Source organism: Uloborus diversus, unplaced genomic scaffold (genome assembly GCF_026930045.1).
Source record: "Uloborus diversus isolate 005 unplaced genomic scaffold, Udiv.v.3.1 scaffold_864, whole genome shotgun sequence".
Lineage (NCBI taxonomy): Eukaryota > Metazoa > Arthropoda > Arachnida > Araneae > Uloboridae > Uloborus > Uloborus diversus.
This window is the reverse complement of record NW_026559082.1, coordinates 74045-86054: the sequence shown is the minus strand read 5'-3', so window position 1 is coordinate 86054 and position 12010 is coordinate 74045. Positions and strand designations below refer to the sequence as shown.

The 12010-nt window shown below is 37.6% G+C and overlaps 1 protein-coding gene across 1 annotated transcript in view; it reads right to left on the bottom strand.

Annotated features, from left to right (window-relative positions):
* Nucleotides 1-314: 314 nt before the first annotated feature.
* Nucleotides 315-12010, bottom strand: part of LOC129233979 (serine/threonine-protein phosphatase 6 regulatory ankyrin repeat subunit A-like) — a 61831-nt gene continuing 50135 nt past the window's right edge. Inside the window, exons 3-4 of the mRNA XM_054867890.1 lie at nt 9577-9656; nt 315-5218 (exon numbers count right to left, since the gene is read on the bottom strand). Coding sequence (XP_054723865.1) covers nt 3589-5218; nt 9577-9656 — 1710 coding nt within the window. The 3' untranslated portion in view covers nt 315-3588. The remainder of the gene's footprint in view (nt 5219-9576; nt 9657-12010) is intronic.

Below are 12010 nucleotides of genomic sequence, written 5' to 3'. Positions count from 1 at the left end.
GCAGTGGCTCCGGAGATTACCTCGAACATATCAACACACAAAAATCCGCCCTCTCTCTTTATAATATTAGTACAGATAAGGTTCCACCCAGATTTAGCATTGTTTATTAATATGCAAGTATCCAAATATTTTATTGCTTTATTATACAGTATAAGAGGAGATTATGAGTATGAAGGTGGGGGGGAAGGGGGGCATCTAATAAATTTCGTGTCCAGTATCTTCAAAAACCATAGTCGGGCTCTGCAGAATTCTGTTTATTGTTATTGAAAGTGTAATGCTTAAAATGACATAAAAATGAACTTCAAACTTAATGCAAAAGTTATTTTATTAGTACAAGTTAAAGGTAAACAACGACATATAAAAAGCACAACATTTTCGTGAAATATTGTAAATATGTTAAGAAGCTTCGTTTTTAAGGCAAAAACATAAATTAATTGATGTGAAGAAGATTTGAGAGATACCAAGAGGGTCCTCAACTGATTTTTCCTTGTAACCCTGAAACCCATGTATACCACTATATGCAAAATTATGCTTTTTTAATATTGATTATAATTACTCTTCAGCACAAACATTTGTGAGTTCTTGATGTTTAAAGTTTTATTTCCACAAAAATAGGGTTTATGGAATGTACGGATAAAAAATAAAAAAAGTAAACTGAAATGCTCAGTTAGGAGGGTACCCTCACAAATAATGTCACCCTTTGAGGGTGAGGGTAACAAAAAATGTGACATCACCGTTTTCTGACGTTATTTATTTGGACAGTCCACAGCTTTCTGAAACAGTGCACAGCTTGCTGCACTTGTTTTAGATTTTTTTTTTTTACCATCTGAAACGAAAAAATGAAATAGAAAAATCGCAACTCACCATTACAAGTTCTTTTATAGAGAACTCTATAGTCTCACAATTCTCAACCGACTTTATTTTTAACAGGATGACAGAAACAATTTACCCTTTCTATATCTTTCCGCAACCATGAGATGATACGGAAACTGTTTGACCAGAAAACTCGTGGGGAAGAGAGTTGGTTGCATAATGCATTAATTTAGTATACTATAACCAGGGCCAGACTAAGGCATGGGCCATGGGCCCAGGGCACCAATATTAAGGGGAGGGGGCACCAAATCTGAAGCCAAAGTTTTAAAAATGGAATGAATTTAAATTGCACCATAGCCAGGGTTGGCAAGTTTCCGCCGAGGCGGTTAAAACCACTGGTAGAAACCGGTTAAAACTGGCATGGCAAAAACCACTGTCTGCCACATTTGTGGCAGAAACTGGCAAAAACTCACAAAATGCCCCCCCAAAAAAAATAGTTGTTGACATTCAATAGAAAATGCATGGAAAAGATAATGAATTTGTTACCAAAGCACAATTTAATTACAATATTAACACAATTCAAAATCAAATGTTACATTGCTTGGCCAAAGCATTTAACTCTTAGAAAAGATGGTTTCTAAAATCTAAACACTTTCTCGATTTAATATGCGCAAATGAGAAACTTTAGCATATTCTTCAACAGAAGAGCTAGCAGGCAATGCATCAAGGAACAAGCAATGTTCATGAAACTTTCATCTAATTTTTCTGGATAAATAAGTTTGGAGAAATAGGGCCAATATGTTCCGCAAAGTTTTGACACTAGATACAAAATCTACGCTAATATGGGCAAGTAAAATTCTGGCACTTTTTTCTTGAAACTCACGATAATTTCAATCACAAAGCAATTCAGATGAAACATATAAGCGAGCAAATTACAGTCAGTAATGCCTGTTTAATTCTGTATCGCACTCCTCTTTCCTTATGATTTTCCGTCCTTTGTTAGACTAATTCAAATATTACGAGCATCTGCAATAGCAAAGTTCCCTTTCCAAACTAAATCGTGGGTACTAGCACAGTATTTTATTTTTTTTTTAATTATGAAATGAAGTTCACTTCTTTAGTTTACTTAAACAAATATCTTTCAGTAATTACTTGAGTTATTAAAGATGTTTTTAAGTTTTTGCCAGTTTCTGCCGGTTTTTACCGGTTATAACCAGTTCCTGCCACTGGCACGGCAAAAAGTAGTTTCTGCTGGCAGAAAGCCAACCCTGGCCATAGCAAAGCCAAATATTAAGTCCAGCAAAAAAAAAAAAAAACTTGAAATTCACAAATCCCGAAACCACTCCAGGCTTAACCAGGATGTCCACATAAAGGGAGGGAGGGGTCATGGGGTAGACTGCGGCATTTAAATTGCTAGGAGGGTATTTTGAAGGGGGTTTTTTTTCGGGGGGGGGGGGGGGGGGTAGGGCTCCCCTAACATTATGCCATATTTTATTGCATTTTAAATGCTTTTCAGAGATATTTTTGATATTTATGTCTTATTGTTACCAGGCAAAAGTTTGACAACAACATACGTATATTATAATACTTTCGTTGAAGCAAACATTCCCCCATTTAGCGTGAAGTATCAAAATACTTTATTAGAAGTTTGTATAAGTAAGGGTGGGGGGGGGGGGGGTTCAATGAATGAACTTCATGCCCAGTATCCTCAAAAGCCTTAGTCGGGCCCCGACTATAATTATTAAAAGGCATTTGCAGAAATATCATCTTCTCTACCCCTAGCTAGATGACGAAAATGACACCAAAAACAGGAAATAAATATTTACAAAAATGAAATTATTCTTTACAAAAAAAAAAAAAAAAAAAAGAAAAAGTACAAACACTAACGAAATTAAGAAAACTTATTGACACTTATGAGTATTAGGAATAGAGGATTAAATGCAAACCAAAATTTTACAAAAAAGAAAGAGGAACCAGATTCTGCCATCGAAAAACAATGTGTGTAAAATCAATGGAACACACAATACACTTGTGCACAATCTATTTTTCCAAAACTATGCTATTGAGAATCAAGACTTAGATGTTGATATTAACATTCAAACTCCCGCATATTCGTTAGACTTTTTTTTTTGTTTTGAGTGTCAATTTCTTGAGAAATTCGGTTTGACAGATAGAAACAGATACAAAAACAAATATTTGTTTTGTTTGTGGCCTGCAGTAGTTATGGCATTCAGCTAATAAAACATGAGCTTTGTGAGAAGAGCAAGAATTGTGACACTTTGAGACAAAAGGGGGCAGGGGGCCAAATTTGTAGGAAAAAAATGCAGCACCACCTTTGGACAGCCCTTTTATGGACTTAACAGGGATGGTTGTTTCTGCCAGAGGGTAGGAGAAGGGAGTACACTAAAAACTGTCCCTGCCACTTTTTGCAAATATGGAAAAAATATTTATTTGGCATGCAACGGTTTTGTTTTTACAAAATTTAACTCTAATCTTCCGATGATAAAATTTAGCTGCGAATATCTAATGCCTCCTTGAAACGGTCATCTATAAGTCAAATTTATACTGTTTGATTAAATCTCTTTATTTAGTTAGTACTATGATTGCAAAACATTAGAAGGGGTAGAGTAAATAATAACAGGTTCATACTGTTTCAAATTAAAGACATCAACAATAAAACAAATGATAGTCTTAAGGATTAAGGAAAACAATTATTTTGTTTCAGAATGAAAACAACTCTGTTTCTTATTTAAAGCGACCAAACCATAATCAAAGCTATGAGAGGACAGCTCCACTAGCTTCAAAAGCCCTCCGGTCAGGCACATCACAGTTAAAAGCTGCGAGGACGTTCTGCATATCTCGTTCACTCAAATAGGCTAATATGTCGTACAGGATCATTCCCGGCAAAGGAGGGAGACTCCCGAACAACGTCTCGAAGCATTTCAGGCAGGGAGCCCTCAAGATTCTCCTCCTTTCAGCCTTCTTCACTTTGAAGTCGATGAAGTCTGCATAATTGGGGAAGTCCCGCGCAAAACCACCCCCCAGCAACGCATCCCGGAACTCCCGGCTCTCCAGATAGTCGGCCACCTTCCCCACGTGCCTCGCCGCAACATCGTAATAGGTGATATTGCGACCGAGCACTTTCGTCTCTTTCATTCGCCGGATCTCCGAAAAACATTCTTCCATTCGCTTCTTGCAGATCTCGACTCTACGGGCATTCCAACTCTTCCAATCCACCGAAATGTCCTTCCAGGCAATAAAAGAAATGATCATCTCAGCCACGCTATTGTCCCCGTTGGCTACGAAGGCCAACTGCAGAGGAGAACTTCCTTCGTTATCCATCGTGTGAGGATGCTCGCCGTTAAACAACAGGTTTCTCACAGTACGTTTGAATTTTGCCCTCGCAGCGTAATGCAAGGTGGTCCTTCCATATTGATCCTGCCCGTGGTTTCCATCCTCGGCACCACATAAGATTTCTGCAATGTGCTCCCGGTGCTCATCGATAGCTATGTGGAGCGCCGTTTGGCCTCGTTTAGTCTGAAGAAGGGGATCTGTCCCTGCTGCGAGCAGCAGTTCAACAATCTCTGTGAAGCCACCTTGTGCAGCCAGGTGTAGGGCAGTCATTCCGTATTTGTCCTGTACGTCCACCAGGTCCTGCTTGCTCGCCGAGAGAGCAATTCCTTCCCCTTCCGCCGCATTCGAAGTCGATTCCTTTCCCGAACGAAGAGTTTTCCGAAGAGGCCCCGAAGACAGAAGTTTTCTCACAATAGTTTGCATTCCACATGTTGCAGCAAAATGCAACACGGTCCGACCACGGTGATCCCGAAGAACGTTTCTATCATCGGCATCGCAGATGACTTCTGCAATCTGCTCCTTGGGACAGTTGATGGCGACGTGAAGCGCAGTCTGGCCCCACTTGTCCTGAAGATGCGTATTAGCCCCTGCAGCCAGCAGCATTGCCACCATCTCTGGGGAATCCCCACCTGCCGCCTCGTGCAAGGCCGACCTCCCGTATTTGTTCTGTATGTCTACGAGGGGCTTTCGTCCGTTGGCGTCTCTGGGATTAATGTCAGTGCGAGCTGCGAGCAACATTTCGACCACTTCGAGGCGCCCACCATTAACAGCCACATGTAAGGCGGTCCGCCCTCCATTGTCCTGTATCTCGAGAAGAGGGTGTGTGGCTCCGAGGTGGCTGCTGGACCAAGCTGCCAGCAACATTTTCACAACTTCTGTAGATCTCCACCAGATGGCCTCATGCAAGGCGGTCCACCCTCGCTCATCTTGCATGCCAAGGTCTTTCGGTTCGGCCGTTGAGATTGCGAGAGTTGCGCACCGGTCACTGCATAGGACGGCGCGAAGGAGTTTCATTTCCCCAGATGCGTCGTGACAAGCTTCCACTCTTCTCCTAAAGACAAAATGGTTGTTTTTAGAAAGGATTGAATTCAGCTCTCTCACTTTCTTTTTTGATACAAAAGCAAATTTTTGTAGTTGTATGGTTGAAAAAATTAGAAAATTCCAAAAAAAGAGGCCCCGAGGTAGAACAGAAAGGTTTCGTTCAGACCTTTGACACTAGAAAGACGACAGGGGCCCGTTGAATTTGTGCACAGATTGTTATTCAATAAATCGAATAATAATTAACTGAAAGGAAAGGAACTTTCCATAATATGACCGTATTTGATTGCTTATTTAATCATTTGGTCTTAGCCCATTGGCGCAGCCAGAAATAGTTTTGGAGGAGATTTTTTGATCAAAAATACCTTCCGGAGGGTTTTTTTTTTTTTTTTTTAAATCAAAAATACCTTCTGGAAAGGGTTTTTTGATTAAAAAATACCTTCCGGAGGTTTATTTTTTTTTAATCAAAAATTGTTTCTGAAAGGCGTTTTATGATCAAAAATACCTTTTGAAAAAATTGTCTTTGTTTTTAGATCAAAACAACCCTTTCATATGCATAAACTACGGCAAAAGAATTTGCATTTATGTTAAAAGCAATAGGTGGGGGGTGGTTTCACCCCAAGCCTCCCCCTGTGAAAGTACAGTATCAATAATCTATTTTTGTGGAAGTTTTTTTTTTTATAAGCATTGTGTTTCGGATCTTTCAAAGGCACATTCTACTTTTTGTTAAGAAAATTAGAGCAATATAAATGGTTGTTAGAAAGGTTCAACAGTCGTTTACTATTATTTCAAACTTTTTTTTGGGGGGGGGGGAAGGCTAAGAGGTAGGGAAAATACCACTGTATCTCAGTTAAATAGGCTTTGTACTGTGTACAATTCAGGAAATTATCATCCCCCAAAACTGCGTAAATGCAATTTGGCGAAAAACAGCTAAGAATGAGTTTAATACTATGAAAAAGTTGTTACCTAAACGATTGTGCATATAAATCATCTTAGCATTTCATTTTATGAGTAAACTGTTTTAAACAAAAAAAAAAAAAATCCATTTTAAAATACAGATTTTTGTAAAATTTTCGACTTTTTAATATTGTTTCTAGAATGTGCCAATTTTCAAGGTTAGTTTTGTCACCCTGTTGATTTTATAACTTGATTTTTGCGAAAGTACCCATTTGAAAATAAGATTTTTGTGAAGGTACCGAAAAACGGTAGTAAAATCAGCCTGTGTTGGGCCCTGACATCACAGAGATTTTTATGCATTCGGTTCTTATTTATTCATCAGAGGAGTTCTGCGGAGCCTCTGAATGGACTCATTCAGGAAGAAATTCACCAAGAATTTACTGGGAAATCAGGACGAGGGCACACTGGCCCCTTCAGTCTTTTCAGGTGTACCGTCATTTTCAATCTTTCTGGTGTTAAATTCGAATTTCTGAAGAAAAAAAAAGAAAGAAAGAAAACGCTCAGCTGAAGGGTTGATTTCCAGCCCCTCACAGGGAACTATCGCAAACGAGTAATGTGAGATCAGAGCCAGGAGTCTGTTTCAGGGGGGGGGGAGTCCTTACACTAAAAAGACTGTCACATTTGTCAGTTTTCATTAAATCGCAAATAAATTCGACTTCATTGAAGATTATGCTGATTTTTGAGAACTGTGATTAGTGATCATAAAATACCGATACATGGGTATTTTTTAAAGGGACAAACAACCTCAAAATTTATGCTTCATAGTAATACAAATAAAATGTGTGTGCTCAATTAGAACACAGAAATACTGATGCGTTTCTACAAACAATAGCGCTAATAATTCCTTAAAATTCAAGCAGAAAAAAAAGAACAACATTGATCTAGTTACTTTCACAAGGGTGCCCCTCTCCCCGAAGTTTAATCTCAGAAATCCCCCCCCCCAAAAAAAAAAATCTCAACGCCCTTTCCTTTTTTCATTTTTAGCTATCGTTTTAATTTTATTTATTTTTTTAAAACAGATTGTTTTCTTGAGTATTTATTTTTAGCTACTTTATTATTATTATTATTTTATTAGAAAAGTTATGAGCTATGTCAATAACATACACACACAGCCTAAATAAATCAATGAAATTTAATATAAACAGATAAAAAGAATAAAATAAAGAACTTAAAAATCAATCAATAAATAAATTTAATAAAATCAATCAATAAAAATAAAATTAAAATCCCAATGTGTGGGACTTGACTAAGATCAGGGTTTGAAAATATGATATTTTTTGAAAATATCGAAAATATCCGAGAGTTTGGTATGTATCGGATATTTTGATATTATATCCGATATTTTCAACCAAAACAAACTAAAGTCTTCAAAATAGTAAATGCATGGTCAAATCACTTGTTAGTTTCTCATATTATTATTACAATATGTAGACTTAAAATTAAGGTTTCTTTCATTATTTATGTCTAATATTTCGTTTTACATTTCCATCCATTTTAATGGAGTTCATTTAACATCTTCTATTAGCTACTTTTACAGTTGTATATGATTCAGAAATAATAATATGCATTAGTCGGTGCACATTGATTAGACATTTTCTTTTTTTTGTGAGCAATGTTTAATATTTAATTAGGCAATTTTACTATGAATTAAAATTATTACATTACTAATAATTTTTTGAATATAAAATACAAGTAAAAAAGGAATATTATATTACTTTGCTATATTAATGATGTATAAATACATCATAAAATATAGGACATATCTTTTTGGTTATTTTAAAGAAAAATGAACAATATTAATATGATTTACGTACTTTTTTTTATTGAAAATGTTGTATTTGGAAAAATATAGAAAATGTCAAAATATCATTATATTTTCAAAATAAATAACCGATATACAGTAGAGAACCAATTATCCGGGAAGTTTGGGACCATCGCTATCTCGATATCTGAATTTCCAGGTTTTCTGGATCGCTAAAAAGCGCTATTGGCCGATTGTTTATGAAACTTAAATTACTGTAATAAATAGTAATGCCGATTAAAATTAGAAGAAAACAGTTCAGAAATGCTGTTAAATATCGAAATATTAAAAACTATTGGGTGAGTGCAAAAGTTCGTGCGGAGTCGCAATAGATGGCGTTAGAACGGGCGTAACGTGTTGTCATTAATACCACTACCTACGTAAGTCAGATCGTTGGAAAGGGGACATGTGCAGCTTTCATTCCAATCGAAATAATTTGTGCAGGTACAAACTGCTTCGAGAAAGATTACTTTTAAAATGAGTGTTTATAAAGTGCATTTACGGCATGTCATTCTTTACGAGTTTCGGAAGGGAATGAACGTTGCAGCAGCCGTAAAAAACATTCCAGACGCTTATCAAGATCAAGCACCAGCTAAACGAACTGTGAAAAAATGGTTCGCAAAATTTCGTTGCGGAGATTTTAAGCTGATAGAAGAGCCACGCTCAGGTCGACCTTCCGACATCGATGACGACGTTTTGCGTTCTTTAGTTCAGAGTACTCCGCGAATTTCAACAGAGGAAGTTGCTACAGCACTTAACGTTGACGGATAAACCGCTTTTCGGCGTTTAAAAAAAATCGGATTTGATTTAAAGCTCGATGTATGGGTGCCCTATTTGTTGACCCAGAGCAACAAAATCCACCGAATTTCTGCTGCCGTATCTTTACTCGGGCGGCTCAAAAACGAGTCGTTTTTGGATCGATTAGTGACGGGCGATGAGAAATGGGACCTGTACAACAACGTTCAGCGCAAACGAACATGGAAACAGGCAGGTGAACATGGTGACGCAATGGCAAAGGCCAGTTTGCACCCGATGAAGGTGATGCTCTGTGTTTGGTGGGATTGCAAGGGTATAATTTATTTTGAGTTTCTCCCCGCCGGCCAAACGATCGATTCGGACAAGTACTGTCGTCAATTAACTAATCTGAACCGAGAAATCAAACAGAAACGTCCGAGTTTGTCAAATCGCAAAGGCGTAGTCTTTCAACAAGATAACGCTAGACCACACGTTTCAAGACAGACGCTACGCAAACTGAACAGCCTGAAATGGGATGTCCTAACTCATCCACCGTATTCTCCTGATATCGCACCATCGGATTATCACTTATTCCGGTCATTGCAAAATCATTTAAATGGAAAAAAACTTGACTCTTTGAATGCCTTACAAAACGTCGTGTCTTCGTTCTTCCAATCTAAACCACGCAGTTTTTAGGATCGAGGCATCCGTATGCTGCCAGAACGTTGGAAGAAGATTATAGACAACGATGGAGAATATATCATCGATCGAATAAAGAGTTTTACTTGCCTAATCACTGTATGACTTTCGTTCACAAACTCCGCACGAACTTTTGCACTCACCCGATACTTTCTGAGGATTCATCGGCAGATATTTACCTGGGAGGTTCTTTCTCCGAGTCTTCGGATTGCCGTTTCGACGTTGACGGCAGCTCGCGATTCGCTCCACAGCCATCTCCCTGGAAAAAAGAGAGCTCTTAGGACAGACAACGTGGCTCACAAATCAAACCCCAGTCGAAGAGGTAGTCGGAAAAGGACAGTTCCTTTCCCGGCAATAAAGAGTTGCCCTTTATTGGGCGGAGGATGTGTCAGTGTTGCCAGATTGGGGGAATTTTCCCCATTTTGGGGAAATCTGGTGCTCTCTGGGGAAATTCTGGGGAAATGTGTTTTTTGAGGGGAATTCTTTGGGGAAATTTTTTTTCTCTTGGGGAATCCTGGGGATTTCATGTTTAAATTCCCGTCAAGAAGTAGTTACATTGTTTGTATCAAACAGCGTTGGTTTTGCTCTGGTCAACTTTATGGAATTCGCATTATGTGGAATATTATGCTACGGAAATCGCATTAATGTTCTGCGTGAGTAACTATTTGATACGGTAAAAATAAGGTAAAAATAAGTGTGATTCTTGGATAAATATATACAAAAATCATAGTTTAAATGTACATACAGAAGCAGAGACGTAAATGCGAGTAGAAAAAAAAAATTGGTTATTTCTTATCTCTCGGTCAGGCGCTTGTATTTATGACTAGTGGCACCCGCGCGGCTTTGCCCGTAGTTTAAAAGGTCTTTTGGTTCCCCTGTATATTTACAAATAATGCATGATGAATTTCTCGCCAATTGGCTTGCTCACGCTACGGTTTCACGTTATGACAACTTAAAAATTTACTCGTCCATCTTATGAAAATTTTGCTTGGGAAAATGTTCTTAAAATTGGAATAGAAAAAGAACAAAATCGAATTTTCGAAACATCGCTTAAAGGCGCACACCCCCATGCTTCAAACTAATTCTTTGGCAAATTTCATGAAAATCGGTCGAACAGTCTAGGGATTATGCACGTCACAGAGATCCTGACGATATCCAGACAGAGAGACTTTCAGCTTTATTATTAGTAAAGATAAAGAAAGATAAAGAAGACAAAAAAAAAAAAAAAAAAAAAAAACGAAAATGGGAAGAAAAAAAGAAGTTGGGGGAATTTTATCAGAAAATTTGGCCATTTTTGGAATTTTTTTTTTCAAGAGACAAATATTAGAGGAAATCGATTCATTCTATGAAAATATTAGTGGAATTTCTTTTTTTTTTTAATTTGAGGAATTTTGATAGAAAACATCGCTTTTTGGGGAAAAGTTGAAAGGGAATTCCGGAAATCTGGATTTGACAATCTGGCAACACTGGGATGTGTAAACTGGAATGTGCTTACTTTGATGTACATCCAAGTAAAATACTGTTTTTTAGAGTCTGTCAAAATTTGTCTTTTTACCAAAATGGAACCCACAAAAACTTCTACATGTTCTGAATGAAATCTGTCTTCTTGTATAGCCAATTATAGTAGGTATCTGCAGGGGCACAACCAGGGGGGAGCACAGGGCCTGTGCCCTCCCCCACCCCAGAACGCAAATTTGAACAATTATCAAAAATAATCTTTTTTTTTTATTCGAACGAAGATGGACGCGCTTTGAGAAAACGAAGTGGTTCTGAAGTAAGCAGGGATTGTAGACAATAAGACAATTTTATAAGTGCACAGATGCAATGTGGGTATATAGGACTCATCAAGTGTAAGTGATTTTATTGACTATTTTGTTGTATTTTTAAGTGATTTCATGCCATTTAAATGTGTTCCTTTTTTTTCTTTCCTAGAATGATCTTAAAAATGAATAGTTTAGAGCTTTTGGTGATAAAAATTCGTGTGCATTTTGATTTATTTCATTAATATAATAAATGAAGTAATAATAAGTATTGATTTCCATTTATTAATTAGAACATCTTACCGCCGTACTGTTGTTTCAAGTACTTTAAAGTTTATTCTTAACGTGATTTCAATTCTGGCATAAGAACAATTCATGTTTTTGCAACAGTTTTTGAATAAATTGCAAAACTTACACAATTTTAAGGAATTTTACTAAATAATATTAATACAAATACAAAAGTGACGACCAGCAACAGGCTCTCGGCCCAGCTAGACTGGTCCTAGTCAGTTTACAATCCCCAGTGAAGATCAATGGCCCTCTTAAAACTATCTACTCCTTTGCTCATGACCACCTCTTCCGGTAAGCTGTTCCCAGGCTCCACTACCCTGCTAAAATGATCATTTTTCCTAACGTAGATGTTAACCTGAGATTTAAATAGCTTAAAACAGTGACCCCTCGTCCTGTTTTCAGTGCTGAACTTCGGCCCCGTAACATCTTCCATTTTCATAAATTTAAACAACTGAATCATGTCCCCGCGATCTCTTCTTTGCTCGAGACTGTACATTTTAAGCCTTCTCAGCCTGGAATCGTAGTCCAAATGAGAAAGTCCATTCATTAGCCTTGTAGCCCC